Source organism: Engystomops pustulosus, chromosome 8, assembly GCF_040894005.1.
Source record: "Engystomops pustulosus chromosome 8, aEngPut4.maternal, whole genome shotgun sequence".
NCBI lineage: Eukaryota > Metazoa > Chordata > Amphibia > Anura > Leptodactylidae > Engystomops > Engystomops pustulosus.
This window is the reverse complement of record NC_092418.1, coordinates 46,776,556-46,794,980: the sequence shown is the minus strand read 5'-3', so window position 1 is coordinate 46,794,980 and position 18,425 is coordinate 46,776,556. Positions and strand designations below refer to the sequence as shown.

General features: G+C 39.3%; 1 protein-coding gene across 1 annotated transcript in view; it reads left to right on the top strand.

Moving 5' to 3' along the window:
- The first annotated feature begins 1,249 nt into the window (after nt 1–1,249).
- The window catches only part of CAVIN2 (caveolae associated protein 2), a 53,265-nt gene continuing 36,089 nt past the window's right edge, over nt 1,250–18,425 (top strand). Inside the window, exon 1 of the mRNA XM_072120848.1 lies at nt 1,250–1,976. Coding sequence (XP_071976949.1) covers nt 1,476–1,976 — 501 coding nt within the window. The 5' untranslated portion in view covers nt 1,250–1,475. The remainder of the gene's footprint in view (nt 1,977–18,425) is intronic.

Genomic DNA, 18,425 nt, shown 5'->3' with positions numbered 1-18,425 from the left:
CTATAAGTCTCCACACACCTACAAGGCGGTATTAATTGGCAGACACTGTAAGGAGAACTTCTCGACCATGGTCTTGTATACAACTTCTGCAGAACACCCGGTAAAGTTTTTTCCCTCAGTCCAAAATAGCACAGTCTGAATTGGTTGCGTGCTGTCAACACAATATGACTGTATAGAGCAAAAGGCTGGCAGTGACAGGATGGACCAGAGGGGAGGACTGTTGTTTATTATACCACCTGGAGTCCATAAAAATGTATATCCCCCAACTTGTGGTGATACAGGGAGGTTGTTGTGCCCAGGTTTATAACGCTATAACCAATACTTTGTTGTCAGGGGGCTTGGTGTGAATTTTAAGGCCCAGCACAGCCGCTTTAAGTTATATTTCTAGTGTCCAGATATTCTAGACCTGACAAAGACTGGCAAAAATGGTCTATTCAATGTTTACTACTACTTTTATTCTACATAAAGCTATACACTTTTGATTATTGTTGACCAACAGCTATCCTGCCTGAATTGGTATAGATGGGTTATTTTCTGAAACAGTGAAAGGGGAATAGCAGAAAGCACTTACCTCTACCTCAGCTTATCTCCCCATGTAGAAATGAACAGGTAACAGAAATCCTATCTCTCCACATCTCTCTGGTCAAATACTGAATAGTGAATAGGACTGTGGGTTGGACTGACAGATATTTTTGGCTATGTTCAGTATAATTACTGTTATCTGGTAGGGTTCTGTATGTAAAGTGCTCATTCCTATGGCGGTGGTAGTTTATGCTGTTAATAGGCATACCATAACAAAACAGCATCGAGAGAAACCACTCACAACAAGGGAAAGACTCGCTAACAATAACTACAGCTCTTCTCTCTAAAAGAGCTCTGTGAAAACGGAGATCTCTAACCTATATTTGTAAGGAAAAAGAAATGTAGATGTGAACCACATCATGAGTTATTCCCTTGGCAGATGCAAACAATGCTTCTCTCTGAAAATAACTTCATCCAGGAAAAAAACATGCTCAGTGTTCCAGTGTATCATAGCAGCCAGCCAAAAGTTTTCCCCTGCAGCCAAGAGAAGCAGGGATGGCTCCTGTCCAACATAGGGTGTTTTCTGTGCCTGCATGAAGTCATTATGGAACTATGGCATGTTAAAAAAAAATATGAACCTGCACATCTAGGAGTGCCGTGACATGGAGTGTGTGCTCTGAACACACCCCTGGATCTGAAAAGTTTGGACAATTCACATTTCACCTCCCACAGGGTGGAGCAGAGGCTTAAAAGAGAAGCTGGAATGTAGATGCTGGCAGTGTTATGCTGCAGACTAGTGTGTCATACTATCCTATCAAAGCAAACACTAATCAAAGGAGAAGAAGCCAAAGAAGAGAACATCTGCTACATTCACAATAAGTTTTCTAGATTATATCGTAAGAAAACACAAGAGGATACGTGAAGCAGTTGTAAAGAGCGATTTGTGAACATCTATGAACATGGAGGAAGATGCAATTCAAATAGAGAAGAGCAATGAAGAGTTTCAGAAGATGGGTGATCATGAGAGCCAGGAGCTGGTGGTGCCCAGCCACAGCCCAGCAGAGTCCCCCAGCTCCAGCCCTACACCCCAGCAACTAGTGGCGGACTCCATTAAAGACAGTAATCAGGTCAACGCCATCACAGTCCTCACCCTGCTGGATAAACTGGTGAACATGCTGGATTCAGTGCAAGAAAACCAGCACAAAATGGAAAAGAGGCAGATTGACATAGAAAACTCAGTAAAGGGAATCCAAAATGATATCACCAAGCTATCCAAAAGTCATACATCTACCAGCAACACTGTCAGCAAACTTCTGGAAAAATCTCGCAAAGTAAGTGCCAACATGAGAGAAGTTAAGGATCGTATGGATAAGCAGACTGTGCAGGTGAAGAAGCTGGAGAGCAACCACAATCAACTCCTGAGAAGGAATAATTTCAAAGTCTTGATCTTCCAGGTGAGTTTTACAGAAATTGTACAAAACCCTATTTTTTGTCTACAAAATTAATTCAGGAAAATAACTTTTGAAGAGTTTCTTGTTTGCATTACAAGTACAGACTGGTACCCTGTACAGCCACTCCCTTCGCACTATTAAGACAGCGATACCTAGGTTACAGTTATCATTGTATTTCATGATAGATATACAAAACATAGGAAAATTTAAAAACATTAACTCAGTCTATCTATCTATCTATCTACCAATTCTTCCAAGTGATAACAATAAAATGTGCCTAAAATAATCACTATACATAGTTGAAAGAAATGTTTGTGGTATTTTTAAATTAAACCATATAAAACACAGAGGAAGTGAATCTAGTAGTGGCTAGTAGTAGTAGGTGGTTTGGGTGATAGCCCAGGGCCCAAGACTTTTAGGGAGCCCACCCACCAAATTTTATACTCAGAAATATCTGCACCCATTAAATCCTTATAAATCTGTTTCTGCTTACAATATACATATATACAAGAGCCATTCCAGGACCTCTAAATGTCCTACAAAGGTCCTAAAACAGCAAATTGAAAGCTGGCAGAAGAGACACATCCTCCATTCCCCAAGAAGTCCTAGTCCTAGTTTTTTAACACCTAACACACTTCCCTGTATCTTTCTATGCCCTCACAGATATGGCCATAGTTTCTATAGCTCTGTGTATGAGTAGACTGGCTGGACCACAAATTATAGAGCAGGTCCTATTTGTGCCGGGTTTGCAGCTTGGGCAATTCTCTTCTATTGTCATTGACATGTGAGCAGAGCTCCCAAAACAATGACAAACTGGCCACAAAGAATGGACCGTGGGTCTGTTGTTTGCTCCCCTTGAAGAGCACACGTTCATGTGCAGGTAGCATTAGTCAATCAACACAGACATCACTTCTCAATGTAAATATTATTTATTATTTTAAGTTATACCTGATTGAAGCATTACTATTGGTACTATTACAAGTGGTGAAAAAAAGATGAGAAAATTGGGCGTGGTATCCAAAGGGCGCTTGTTTTGGCCTGCATTTACAATGTGGAATAAAGGAGCATTCACCAGATCTAAGCCTGTTTATAGCAAATGTTTTACATTAAGGTGAGTAGTAGAGATTTGAAAGCTTGGTAAACATATTATGGAACAATCACATTATATTAAGTTGACATGTATAGCTTTAGCTACATTCTTTACTTTATGGGCAATATTTCCATCCTGCATCTCAGCACAGATGTAATACCAGTGTATCAGCACAGATTATTAGTATATGACAATTCTCTGTAGACAAATTCTTCAATCCCCAAAACTGTGTTCTAAAACACAAAAATTTACTAAAGCTGGAATTTGGATGCATCATTCACAAGCCTATCTTATTCCAATTCATTGAACCAAATTTTTGCCAAGCCCACACCAAAATCCACCTGCTATGTGTGAAATTGCCAAAGGAAAATATTCCAATTTATACAGCAGGTTTGGCCTGCAGCTTTCAATCTGACTGAAATCAATGGTAGAATCAACCCAAAATGGGCTGCTTGTCACAGTAGTGGATTAAATACTGAATTAATGTGATGCACATCCAGTAGGGGTGTTGTCCCAGGAAGACATGCCTTGTTTTCCAAGTATTCTAAATAGCTGTAGTCTGCTATGTAGATAAGGAAACCACTCTTCTCAGTGTTCAGATGTCACTTGCTATAGCAGTGAGGGGCTACCATTATTCATACCTCGCACCTGCACTACGGGACAATGGTGGTTACACTTCATAAAGCAAGGTGGATGTCATTCCAGTGACCACATGAGGGGTTAATGCCTGCTGCTTTTTTACTTAACCTCACAAGTTAATAACTATTTCCTCCCCACCCTGCCCCACCCTTACTATAGTTCTGTCTCAGAATACCCCTTTATCCCATCTGGTTAATACTTTATACAGCTATTCCTGTATTACTCATACATATATGGTTTGAGGCATTGACATAATGAAAAGAATGATTTTATTGTAGAACATACTTATGCTTCAGATTTTCCCTTTTCCTTTTCACTTACTGTGAATATCATGTGCTCGAGTTAATCGTGAATAATTCAGACCAAAAATGGAAAAGTTGAATCTTCAACCTTTCAACTCTGAGTATTTTGCCATGTGTCCAATTCTGTTTAGCATTTCTTAACTTAACCCTGTGCTGTGTCCGTTTTCTTGCACAGACTTCACCACACTTCATTTTAATAGTTGAGTTCAGAGAATCAAACTACATGACCTTCTTTATGACCTTTATAGAAAATGAAGACTTTAGTAAACCTGAAATAACTTTTTATTCAGTGGAAACTATACTTTGTTTTGCAATGAGGGATTGGATAATAATATGTAGCCAAAAGCTAGTAGTCTCAGAGTAGATGCTACACCTCCCTAATAGGGAGGGGGGTGAGGGCAGCAAGGGGCATGTCATTCTATGGTAAGCAATGGACACGGTGGAGGATAAGCTGGGGTTAGCAAAATTCTATAAAACCGATCTGCACCTTACTAAGTTGATACACCATACCATTATCCTTTAGTCAACTGATGGTAGTGTGTATACTAGTTAGTGTACCCTACTCAGGATTTATCATTATGGTGACACATCTTGTCCTCACATGTGATATTTAGGTCCTTGCTGCATAAGACTATATTAGACATTATACCATTGGATGTTACATTTATATACATAGTTTATTTTAAGGGGTTAGCCACTTAACAGGGTAAGTGTAAGACCCTAGTAGGGTCAACCATATTATAAGTACCCTGTTAAGTCTGCCGCAAACTGTCATAAGCATCTATTCACATTACCCCTTGGACAGAAGGACCTTACGCCCTACAAACACTGATATAGGAGGGGTTATGACACAAAGTCCTACTGACTGGTGGTCACATTACCCATGGCTCCTGGAGGCTCCCGACAAACTATTTCAGTGAAACTTGTAAACTACGCCTTCATGGCAGTGCCAGGTATAAATCTATCCATTTGATGTTTCTCTTTTTAGGTTGCAATCTTAGTTTTTTGTTTATAAGTACTGGCCAAATTACTGACCTTTGAAGATGTATTATGGTGCAAGGGCAAACTCCTCCACACATTCAGTATTAAACCCCATACACAATCAAGTTGGTACTTTTGCCAAATTCAGACAACTTTGATGAATTGTATAGACAAATATCTGGTTATTTCTATGCTATAATAAAGAGATCCAGTCTCGTTCATTGTTTAAGGATTTTTTTCAGTATTGATCACAAGGCAATACTTGCAGCCATAACCTCTGCATTATCCATCCTTGGTTTTGATTCACAGTTCCTATGTAATACAAGTATACAAGTATCTAGTATAAATGTAGTAGGGCATTGTGCATATACAGCTAGTGACAAATATTTGTGTGGGCACTTTTTTCCATATGGCAAAGGTTAGGAAAAATTTGGCCTTGTGTCACATTTCTGAATGTGGTGTAAAATCTCAGCACTGAATATTTTACATTCCTCTTGAGCAAGCAGACCCAGCCCAGGATAAGACTAAGCTGCATTGTTGTGGCACTGACAGCCAGTAACTTGTCTTCAACTGCCTTTCATGGATGTTACGTATAGTGAATCCCCACCTCGAGACCCCTTCTTCATCAAGACCATCCTCTGTAAAGAGACCCCCCGCCATCATAGGGCAAAATACATATTTATACACAAGTGCAGGGGCATATTTTTGAGGGGGTTCACAGTATGCAGCGGAAACACGGCCAAGAAGCCTTAGGGGTTTTATAAAGTGTTTCATTCCTATAAAAGGAGGGATTTAAATGATACATTATAGTTAGTTAGGTAACCTGATACAGATTGTTTTTTGTTCTTTTTTAGAGTCAAGGGCACAATATCAAGTGTATAACAGTAAAATATGGGCACAGGAATATTTTGTTATCGACTTTCTACTGTTATCTACTTGAAAAAGTAATTATTCTGTATCATCTAACATAGAAATATACAGAAAACATTACTTGTCTCCCCTCTTCCTTGTTTACCATATGCCTGTGGTTTCCCAAACTCGGTTTACCATACCTCCTAACTGTCTCACACTGAGAGGGACAGTCCTGGATATACAGGGCCTTCAACACAGGCGCTGGCTACTTTGTCCGGGCCCAGATTAAGTTGAGTGCAGCGGTGAGATTGGGAGCGGGCAGCCCACCCAATGCCCCCCATTGAGTATATGTTGTCTCCCATCCAACCTGCCAGCTTCAGAGCTGATCATAGCAAAATCCATTACCATGGGGTCATTGGGAAAGGTGAGTGTTTCTTTTTTTTAACAGCAAAAAGAAAAGAAGGGGGACGGGGATCATCTGACAGAATTGGGAACATTATGAACTTGGTGGTGCTAAAATTAAGGTATTATAAATAGAAGTTTACAAGAAAGGGGGCATAAATCCAAGTTGTTAGAGAAGACATAAAGTACAGCATTGTAAGTGAAGAGTAGAAAAAGGGTGTTGGATTAAAGGGTGGATTTTTAACAGGGGCCAACAGAGAATGGGGATTATATAGTGTGGGGGTGCACATGAAGCCTCTCCATGCAGGCTTAATGAAACCATGACATTCTGCTACCTCATGTATCATTCAAAGGTTAAATAGCAGAGCCACTCTAGCAATCACGGGCCACTGTTATACATTTACCACTCCCTGATCTCCACCCCATAACATCCAAAGTGGCGTGTGAGGTGGAATTCTGACTAAACTGTTGGATTGGAAGCTTATTACATGCCAAATGTGCAGAGGTGTGCATTTTCGCCTATGATGTTCATGCTCATATGGAAAGGGGCACAAACACAATTTGGTTATGTGCATTTTGTAGCTTTGCTCTTACCAGTCAATAGGGATAAAGAGAGAGGCAACTGCAGAAATAAAAAGAATAAAATCCTTTTCTTATTAATATGACCCTATATGATCTCTATCCAGTGGGTCAGATGCTTCAGAAACCCAACGGCCAGGCATCTGTCTCTCCACCTAACACCAGATTAGATTTATGATATATAGCTCATCACATAGGGAGAAGGAGGATAGGTATTCTTCATCAGATAGTAGAGAATGCTATTTCACTGTGATCATTCATGAACTCTAGGTGTTACAGATCTACAGTTATGTGAACTCCAGAAGGCTGCACTAAGTTTGTTTTTGCTTTATCCTTCATCAGTAATATAGTTTAAGGCATCATCAATATTATCTGACGTTTGTATCTTCTCTTGCAATGTAAAGAAATGAATTATTTAGCTGTGAAAAGCAGAAATCTCTCTTTCTGGCAGGTGGATGAGCTGGAATGTCCTAAGATGCATGCCCTCCAGTTATGGAGAAGTTCCCACATTAACTATTACACAATTTTGATTTTAAAACCTATAACCTCTACATTTTAACTTTTAGTTCTTTCCCCTATGTTTCATAAATTAAACAAGACTTGCGGTAAAAATGAGCCGACTAATGGTGCAGTCTTTTTTCCAGAAACACCTTAAAAGGATAGCAGGGCGATTTGGAACACTTAACCATCCACAGGTGATTATGGCCTGGTGGTTTAGTGCCCCATACCACCCTTTGTGATTTTTCTGCTCCAGCGCGTTGCAACAAGCAAAGCTGATATAGTACACCCCGGCTTCACTGCGCAAGTGCTGTAGGTACAGCCCATCCACAGTGAAGCCGGAGCATTTTCTCAGCTTCACTTGCCACATCGTAAGAGAAGGTGTCCGATGTGCCTCATCAGACTCACATCATAAAAGTTTTTACATTTTTTTACTTTTTCTCCACCTGACTTCATATAGGTCGATTTGGGACCCTAAATCACAAGACCATAAGGACCTGTAGTTGGTGTAGGGTCCCAAACCAACCTGACAGGTCCTCTTCAATTTGGTTGGGCAGATGTTACTGCTGTTTTTGCACCAGACTTTTGGCATCATATGAAGAGCAGATGGTTTTTGCTTTCAAGACACTTCGTTATGTAAAGAGGGTTTGACTATGTCAGGATTAAAAATACAGGCGGTCCCCTATTTAAGAACACTCGACTTACATACTACCCATAGTTACAAACGGACCTCTGGATATTGGTAATTTATTGTACTTTAGTCTTCGGCTACAATGATCAGCTGTAACAGTTATCAAAGGTGTCTGTAATGAAGCTTTAGTGTTAATATTGATTCTTGTGACAACCCGACATTTTTAAAATCCAATTGTCACCAAAAAAGAACCAAAAAAGTTCTGGCTGGGATTACAATGATAAAACATACAGTTCCGACTTGCATACAAACTCAACTTAAGAACAAACCTACAGACCCTAACTTGTATGTAACCCGGGGACTGCCTGTACAACAAATATATTATTTGGCATGATCCAGCTTTTTGCCATAAAATACTGGTCTACATTTAACCAACAGATGAGTAAAAGATACCTGTATGTTTATTCATGCACCATAGATAACAATTTAATAAATGCCGTTACCATTAGATTCCTGCTCTGGGAGATCACAGATCAGCTTGGATGCCATCAGCTCTAAGCAACGGAAATTTAGTGATAGAGCCTGCAACGGGGAAACAGAAAAAATCACATCATATGTTAGTAATTGTAACATTTTGACACTTTTTGACATTGTTATGTACAGGATAGTTTAAGGCTTATTTCATTATTATTATTACTATTTTTTTTAAACTACCATTATGTAAGACAATAAGTTATTTTCTTTTTGTCCCCTGAATAAAGACACCATCAAAATCAGTTCAATCTGGTCCAATCTTAAATTTTAAGAAAACCCCATGGGGCACATTTACTAAGAACAGGGCAAACTGCACTAAATGTAGTTCTCCTGTATATACTGCAGGGGGTGCCAGATTCAGGATTCTTCATGAATCTAGTTACACCTGCACTGACAGAGTGCACCAACTTTTTTTTTGGTGCACCTTCAACATAGGGCGTGCGACACACTTTGCATGATAAATCTGGCGCACAGTGTGACTTGAGCACTGGAACGCCCCCTAATTTGTTTCACATGAAAAGGGTCGCGTACAACACATTTGTGGTATACCTGTGCTTGTACAAGCAGTTTGCCCCTAAAAGAGTGTACAAAGTCCGACAGAAAACTGGCGCACGGCCATTAGTAAATGTGCCCCCATTGTGTACTACAAGAAGGGAACTAACTGTTTTGATGTTAGCTACTGTAAGTAATTCCCTCTTTGCTGGGCTCTTAGCTATAACCAGGAATCTTTTGTTTAATTAATATGTTATATGGTATAAGACGCTTGACTGATGACATGTATGTGATATGAAGATTGAATAAGATGCTCCATAATTATGTTGTCAAAACAAATATTGTTTTCTCCTTGATTTAGTGGAGCACAGTCTAATGCAACAGAAGCATCCAAATCATGTTACGCTTTGCTTCAGTTCAAGAAGTGATGTACAGTCAGCACACATGATAACATAAATGTACATCCATACACAGAACAAGGCAGCTTTATAATTGAACATGTCAGTTACTCAACTATCCTGCGGTGCTCAGCTACATGATAGGATCAAAGATGTTCCTTCATTGAATGTGTGGGAAAAAAGGATTATGCAGATTCCAGTGCTGTGTGTGTACTACAGAGCGATTCTCATCAGGCCATGTATGGCCAGCCTCTGTTTAGCCGTCCTTTAGCAAGCTTGAAAATTGTCCAAGTACATTCACAGCTGAAACCATGATATACTTACTGATGAGAATTGAAAAGAATACATACCGTACATTGATTGATTCCATTTAGACAGCCCCTTTTCATACTGTAAGTCTCATTACAGCACAATGACTTTAAAGTAAACCTGTCACCAATAAACTATTAGCACCATCAGGGTATGAAATGTCCTTTTTCTTTTATGTAAAATCTCGCCTGTTGACCTACAGAAAAAAATCTCCTCTAAAGTTGTGTGAAAATTAGCAGAGAAGAGTCATATTTGCCTGAGATGATTTAGAGGCTGCAGGTAGAGTGTCATTTAAGACGCCCCTATCTTCAGTTCTATAGTGCCTAGAAATATACTTTTGATGAAAGATACAAATCTCATTTTTCAGATCACTTTAGGCTCCTGTTTTGTTGAAAAATGAGATTCTTATTTTGGATATGACACTCCCTCTACAGCCTATAAACTTTATCATCTTAAGCAAATATGACTCTTCTCTGTTTTTTTCACATGACTTTGGAGGAACTTTTTTAAGATAAACATTTGAAATTTCACATAAGAGGGGATTCCATAAAGGATATTTTATATCTGAGGGTGCTTTAATTGGAAATATATAGTGATGTGTTCCCTTGTCACTGAAGCCTGTGTCCAAGCCCTATTTTTATAATCTGACATGTATCACTAAGTGGTTATAACTTTGAAATGTTTTAACACATGCAGGTGCATGATTTTAAGATTGTTTTCTTGTGTATTTCATGTTATTTGAAGAATTTGGGTGTTATGTGATATGAAATTTGGCTAAAATTTAGAATAATTCTACATTTTCAAAGTTCAAATTTGTCTGTTCTCCGGGCAGATAATCACACCACCCAAAAATCTTGGTATCTAACATTTCCCTATTATTGCTTCATATTGGCACTGATTTTTAATGTGTCCTTGCATTTTTCTAGGATGTTATGAGGCTTAGACCTTTAGGTGCGGGACCTGTTTAGAGGCCTGCTCAACGATTTTGAGAGGCCTACATAATATTTAGAGCTGGTTTAGGGCTTCTCTTTTGTGTAAAGAGGCGTTATTTCCAGTGGTATCATTTTGGGACATGTAACTTTTTGATCCCTTTTTAGAACAATTTTTGTGAGGAGAGGTGCCAAAAAAATGTATTTTCTATACACCTGGATTTGATCAAGCGATGCTCTGATCCCTTATTCAAGTCCAAGCCACTGCACTGCAATACTTATGTGAGATGGTGATTGCAGGGAACTAGGGCAGTTTCTAGGCTGCTTGCTTAACAAAGCAGATTTTAGAAAAGTGCCCCCTCCACAGAACACATAAATCAGCTGCTGCAGAACCTCATAATACACACCTCACCTGCTGCAGCACCTCATTATTACGGGGTCTTGTTCCCACGATTGCAGGAGCAAGAGAAATGACAGCAATGTCACACATACATACATGCGATACAAGCAATGGACTAATCCTGCAGACACCTACACATACATACATGCAGTACATATGATACACTAAGACTTCAGGCAGACAAACACACATACAATACATATGACATAGAAACTAATAAAGCACACAGTTACTTACATACCCTGGTATTGGAGGCAGAAGTCTTCTGGTGAGTGATGGGTGTCGACTTCAGAGCAGGTGACTTGCAGGGAGGAGTTTCTGTCTACCATCTTGTCATCCCAGGAGACATGTGACCTTGATGCCCTTCCCTATCCAACTGTCACAGGAGAGGGACAGTGCTGAATTCTTTTCTATAAGGTGAACCCCCGACAGACATTAGAACTGGGAGCTGTGCCTCCCCCCTCCCTCGCTGACACGGCTACAGGAGAGAGGTGTGCCTTTCATTGACTCTTTTTTCATGTGATAAGTAGTCTGAAGGAGGGAGCAATAGAAGGGGTCTTTGGAGGTATTGTTTGAGTTCAAACTGTTAAAATGGGAGAAAAGGGCAATGGATAACCACTCACCCTCACATAGAAAAGGTAAATGTATGTACCCTTCCAGCAGTGTGTGGTGAGTCCCGGGGGAGGGGCAGCTGCAGCCTGTGTGTGCCGGTGTCTCTGCATGCTTTCTTCCTCTCCTCCACAAAACCCCCCTCACTGCCTGCTCAGTGCACATGACAGGAAATGATGAGGGGTGAGGGAGCTGGATGAGTGTGGAGGAGACCGAGACACAGGCAGACACAAGCTGCAGCTGCCCCCCCCCCCCACACACACACACACACCCCTTGAGACTACCAAACACTGCTGGCAGGGAGCCATGTAATGTCAAGTAAACTACTGAAATGATTCAGAATGCTGACAAAGGCATTTTTAAATCAGCATAGCGTATGCTATTGGAACCTGTCACATTCCTAGTGACCGGTTTCCTTTAAGTACTGTAGTCTTCATTTTCTAATACTATAACTAGTGATTAGAGATTAGGATTTACCCTGTGTTTCCATTGTGTTGTGCACTCTGCCACCACTTATGCTTTTAAAGAGGTACGAATAAAGAAACTACTATTTTTACTGCTACATTCTTCTGAAGCGCTGGTCTTTTCTACAATAGTGATTAGAGTTGCATCAACAATAATGTAGACTTGGTGTGCTCTAGTCTGATTCGGGTATCACCAACACAAATGGTAAAATAGTGGTATATAGACTGGAACCATAATAGGCTGACAACACTGACAATAAATTGCTAATGTAGACATCCTATAATTACATTTAATACCACAAAAAATAAGTAAAAACATAACAGTAATGCATTTAGGGCCCATGCATTTAGTACAATTCATCTGTTATGTCCATATATTAATAAAACCATACATAAATTTGTAAAGTAACTAATATGTTAGTGTTCATATTGTTAATATTTTCTTGCAGTGTCCGATATACTGTCAAATATGCTCATACGTATGGGTGATGTCCAATCTGCGTGGTATATACCGTATATATAAAAACACACAACATCCAATTTAGCTCTTCGTTCTCACAACATATTTGAGTGCGGATATGTTAGAGAAGTACTCACAGTGTCAAGAGGAGAGGTATTTGTTGTTAAACAGTTAGTTTGCAGTACTCACGCACAGGGCCGCCATCAGGGAGGGTTTATTATGACTGTGTTTAGGGAGCCCTAACGAGGAGAAGGGGCCCCTTGTCACAGAAAACCCTCCTCCCTTCCCAGCTGCAGGGAACTCACTGTGCACACAGGGCTGGAGTATCATTCTGTGAGGGGTGGGGGCGCCATAAAATTTACCAGTTATGGGCCCCAAAATTCTTCGTGGCGGCCCTGCTCACACACAACTCCGGCACCCTGGAGTAGGTTAGAGCGGCACAGCCATTGTAGTTGGTTCCACGTTTTCTAATAGCCGTGTCTGTGGGTTTGCGGCGCACTTTTAGCTGTGGGACTATTTATGGAAAGATAATTATTACCATTTTACCATCTAACGTATCCAAACCTTATGCTGGATTCACACGATAATCATTAAGTTCAATGGGAGCAACAATGTTTTTAACATTCCCATCACTACATATACATCAGCCACAGGTCCCAGAGGTGAGAATTTCATCTATGGGGTAATTTTGGAATATTCTGAGGCTATTCCATACATATCTGAGATAGGAAAACCTCTTCATGAAAATGGCAGAAGAAATGTATGCACTTTTTAATGCAGTGTGTATATCATTATACTATGCAATTTTATCGGACGGTCCCTTTAAAGAAATGCAAAAATATCAGAAATTGATAATAAAACAGCATGTATAAAGAGCAGTTCTATTATAATGTAAATCTTATATAATAGGACCTTTTCTTCAGCTTAGGGAGTTATGTGACCCCTTAGGAAAAACCACAATTGACTAAATTTAGATATTTTAATTAATGTGCTATTGATATGCTATGGAAGCTTAGTTTAATAAGCACCAAAGTGGTTTCCATGACATCTGATAGCATATAGATTGCATAGCTTTGGCACCATGCTGTGCCCCTTCTGAATGAATTCTCACAGGAGCCTGTTTCCTTACAATAACTAGTTACCGTGGTGATCATTAGAATAAGGTCCTTAACATATTTGGGTTTTAAATTGAAAAATATAGTTAATATTGCAACATGTCCACATGTATTCACAATTTTACACTGCATATTACAATGTAGCACCGGAAGAGGTACCGGATTAACTATAAATGGGGGGATTATTTTTGTCACTTTTTGTGAGGAAGAAGGAATACAACCATAAATTTAGTTCAAGCCAATCCGTAATCATACAGAAAAACTAATAGAGGAATCTTATACTGAAATTTTAATAGGGTAGTAACATTGAATTATTCCCTTCCACCAAAATTTGCAAAATATTTGACTCCTCCCCCCTGTCTAATTCTTATATTTGACAAGAATGTTACTTTTTAACTTATTTGCTTGCAAAGGTACAACATACAATTAGCTACGCAACAATGATAATGTCATACAGTTGCAGGTTTGGGCTATTCACTCCACCTATATAAATGCATTTTACAGTAAAAAAAAAAAAGTGCTAAGGAAGGTGTGTTCCTATTTCAGCAAATCATTGGGGCACATGTATCGTAGTTTTGTCTCTCTGAGGTGAATTTTAGAGACTTTTGGCGGCTAGTTTTTGCACCTTATGTATGATCCTGTCTTTTTACTTGTGATACATGTGCAGTTTTTCCTATCCTGGCAGGCGCAAATTTTGGCTTCTTTTTGAGACTTTTTGTTGCAAACGTCTCAAATCCACATGGACACAAGCCACGTGAGGGGGGTTTATACAGGAGAGGACATAAGCCACGGGAGGGGGTAATATACAGGAGTGGACTGATAATTTGGGATTTAACATGTTGCATTTTTATGCATTTTGAAACCTATTACAACAGCTGAGGAGAGGTGATTTTCCTAATTACATTACTGTTAACATTTGAATTTTCCAAACCCATAGTAAATGCAATGTAAACACATACGTTAACGTGGCGTTTATATTGCGTTTTATAAACGCAAATGTTAACAGTAATGAAATAAGGCAAATCACCTCCCCTCAGCTGTCGTAATAGGTTTCAAAATGCATTAAAAACGCAATTAAACTGCTACACGTGACCTCACCCTTAGAAGTAACCAATAAAAGAAAAATATGCAAACATTTAAGAATTTTGACAAAAGAGGTTAGTGTGCAAAATGTTAAAGATTATAATTCCAATTTGCATGTTAAAATCAGGTCCATGAAAAAAAAACTTCCTTTGCACCTGCCCTGGACCAGGTGCTGAATTGAGCCAAAAATGGCTCATTATAATATACAGCTCAGTGCACCTGTGTGACATCACATGACCATGGACGGGTTTTCATACACTGGCAGAAACGGTAAATCTTTCTATAGATTGACAGAAGGAACAGATGTAGAATACCTTGAGCAATTGATGCAGAGTATCTTGGAAAATTGTATATTTTTTCATCATCCAAACGCTAACATTTATGTGCCAAAGCGGGAATACTCTTTAAACTAAACATCTGGTTCAAGTGATGTTCCAGAGCATTGTTCTCATTGTGTTGCCCACAGTGACTTCAGCAGCAATATCCATCGATTATTTCAAGGTCAATGAAAATCAGTTTTCACGATTGATTTCTTGCATATTATTCTAATTGAAGCCACATACAGTATGTACAGATTTTTATTTCTTCATTTGAATACTAATAGGTGTCATATATGTACATTTTTTCTACTGTATGTGTTGCGTTCAAAATGTCTTAGAAGGTCAAGTAAATCAGTGTTAGTTAATATATTACTATTTCTCCTACAATGATATAGGAGAAACTTAAAGTCTCTTCTTCCATACACTAAAACCAGCACTAATATTAAACCAATGTACCTGTTATCTATATTCACTCTCCTTTCCACCTGCCGGCAGATTTCCGATAGCTCTTGCCCTTGTTCCTTGTGACTCCGACACCCGCATTATTTACCACAACACTTAAAGCGTTTTCATCCCAGCATGACAAGTTTCCTAGCAGATAGTTTGTTCACTTTTATGTAGGGCAAACAGACAAGTGTGAAATACGAAAATCCGCTCAGTGCGGTACAACTGCAAGGAAACTGCCTTCATATTTATTAGCCGTACTATTTTGTACAGGTTTGCAGGCATTAAAACATATGGGAGGATGATAATATTCAGAAATTGAACAATCAATCACTTCTACGGCCTAGGAATTCCAAACCTGGCAGAGGTAATTTGATTACCTTATTCAATGAAAATCAGTGTCCGTATCCATAAATCACTGAGCGTGGCAGATGAAAAAAGCCCTCTTTTTATAGTGTTGTCATTGGAAGATTCAGGTGGCAATTTTGCAATGCCGCGCAGGTGACACAATTATTAACCGCATTTATATAGCATACCTTTCAGTGTGACCCATTTACCACAGACATTGCTTTGCTCCAGGTTTCACACTTATTTCCCAGCTGCATGGACTGTCAGCACTAATGCATTTTCTGGTACCGACATTTGACAGTATTAATCGGGGCATAAGGATAAAATTTCAGAGCATAGGTATATATGTATCTATATATATGGACATCTCTAGTTATGTTATCTATTTATAAACATAAAACCATGACCGCTACTGTGGCACAACTACAATTAAACTGTGGATTTTGTCTAATATTAGGCTTTTTGTAATCAATTTTTGGCCAAAGTGGAGAAGATTTAAAGGGACTTGTAGCCGAGAACAATATTTTTGTATCTCTGCAATGCCAGTGATACCCACATGACATACATCATCATACAAATTCTGTTATGTTCCCATGTCTTGCAGTGATCTTGTTCCATTCATCATTTACATAACTACTGCAGTCAATCATTGACCCAGGAAGGCTGTGTTCATGTATACCAATGGATAGTTCCAGTAATATAAATTATTTAGGGCTTAAAGGAAATCTACCATCAAAATCAAGATAAACCAGGGACACTTACTCATACATCCAGGTGCTAGAACTGCCAGAATCTTTTTATATTTGTTATCCATGGCCCCCTTCTTTCTAAAATCAACTTCAAAATGTATGCTAATGAGCCTAAGTAGTTACCCTAGCTTTTCTGTGATCTGGCTTTACATGCTGTTACACCGCATTGCCTTCCCTCCTCCCCCTCCCCACAGATGGGCTAGGGTAGCTCTTCTGGTTCATTAGCATAATTCTAAAAGTTTATTTTAAAAGGAAGGTGGCCATGTATAAGAAATACGGGAGCCTACTTAGTGGGGGTCATCTTATTTCTGTTTGTTTTGGCTAGTTTTGCCTGTCTTTTTTCCATCAGCTTCTTTGGTAATTTATCAATCTCACTTTTTCCTTGTGTTAAATGTTTGGTTTTTTTTGTTACAAATGTCACAAAAATGTTGCACAAATGTCCCGAGTCACTTCTTTCCATTTTCTAAGTTTTCCTTAAGTATGGTTTCGTCTGGAGTTTTTTTTCTCTAAATAGTGTCACAAATATGAGACAATTTGAAATTATAAATATCATTTGCGACATTTAGCACATCTGGAATGGAAGATAAATGTGTCTTACAGAAGAAAAACTAATTTCGAAACTTGCAATGCGACAAAAAATGTCTCCAAAAAAAGAGAAAAGGCAGGAAGAAAAATAAATATAAATGACCCCCATAGACTAAAGTATAAGCGTGTGGAGGGAAATGCAGCATCATCCAGATAGCCCCCCATATATTTTTGCTATCCCCTCATGTTCCCCGCTATCCTAATCTTCTAATAATCTTCTGTATTATTGATTTCCCCTGCAGGTCATGTGATCGTGCAGATCCTTTAGCCTCCAGGAAGTAATATTCCCCGGGGGGCTGCAGGACCTGGATGACAATTAGGGTCCTGCAGGGAAAAGCAGAGTGCTTAAAGGAACTTTACCATCAGGATGAAGGATTGTAAACCAAGCACATTGACATACTGGTGTATGCCCCCTCTGGCAGAATCTGCTCTTCTTTTAGCTTCTTATGCCCTTAATTTTACAAAAAAAAAATTGCTGTTAGTTGAGCTCCAGGCTCAAATAGCTATTGGACCCGGAGACCCTAATTTTCATAATTTTTGAAGCCATTTTTTTGAAAAATAAGGGCATAAGAAGCTAAAAGAAAAGTGGATCTTGAGAGAGGGGGCACACATCATGTAAATGTGCTTGGTTTACTTGTTGCTTGGTGTCGCTGCAGCGGCTTACAGCAAGTTATCTATGGGTGTGAGAGTGAGACAGACAGACTGACAAACATACAGAGAGAACAGTCATCCCCCCATGGGAGATGGTGGGGGTAGGGAGTAGGGACAGAGACACAGGTGACACGTTGTTGCTTAGTGCTCCATCCACCTTCCCCCCCCAGAGCATTCAAATAAACTTTATTATATATAGTGAAATCCTGGGACTGCCCCTCACAATCTACATAGACATGTGACTTATGACATAAGAGAACGCATGATGCCATATATGTCCTTTACATAAAGCTGATGATACAGCTAGAATGCGCAACTAAATATAAAAATAGTCTTTAGTGATGGGGGAAGTCTTGCAGAGTCCAGCTACAGCTATCATTCACAGAGCTGTACAATGTCTATTCTTGTCAGAGGTCAACGACCTAAGACAGCCAGCACAAGGCAATAATTGTGTTCACATAAACTTAATACATTATTATTTTATTTGCATTCACATTTCCTCCTTTTGAACACATTTATTGCCTCCTTATGTTGTTGCACCCAAACAGCTACTTCTGGCCGGATCCCCCGGACCAGGACACTCGAACG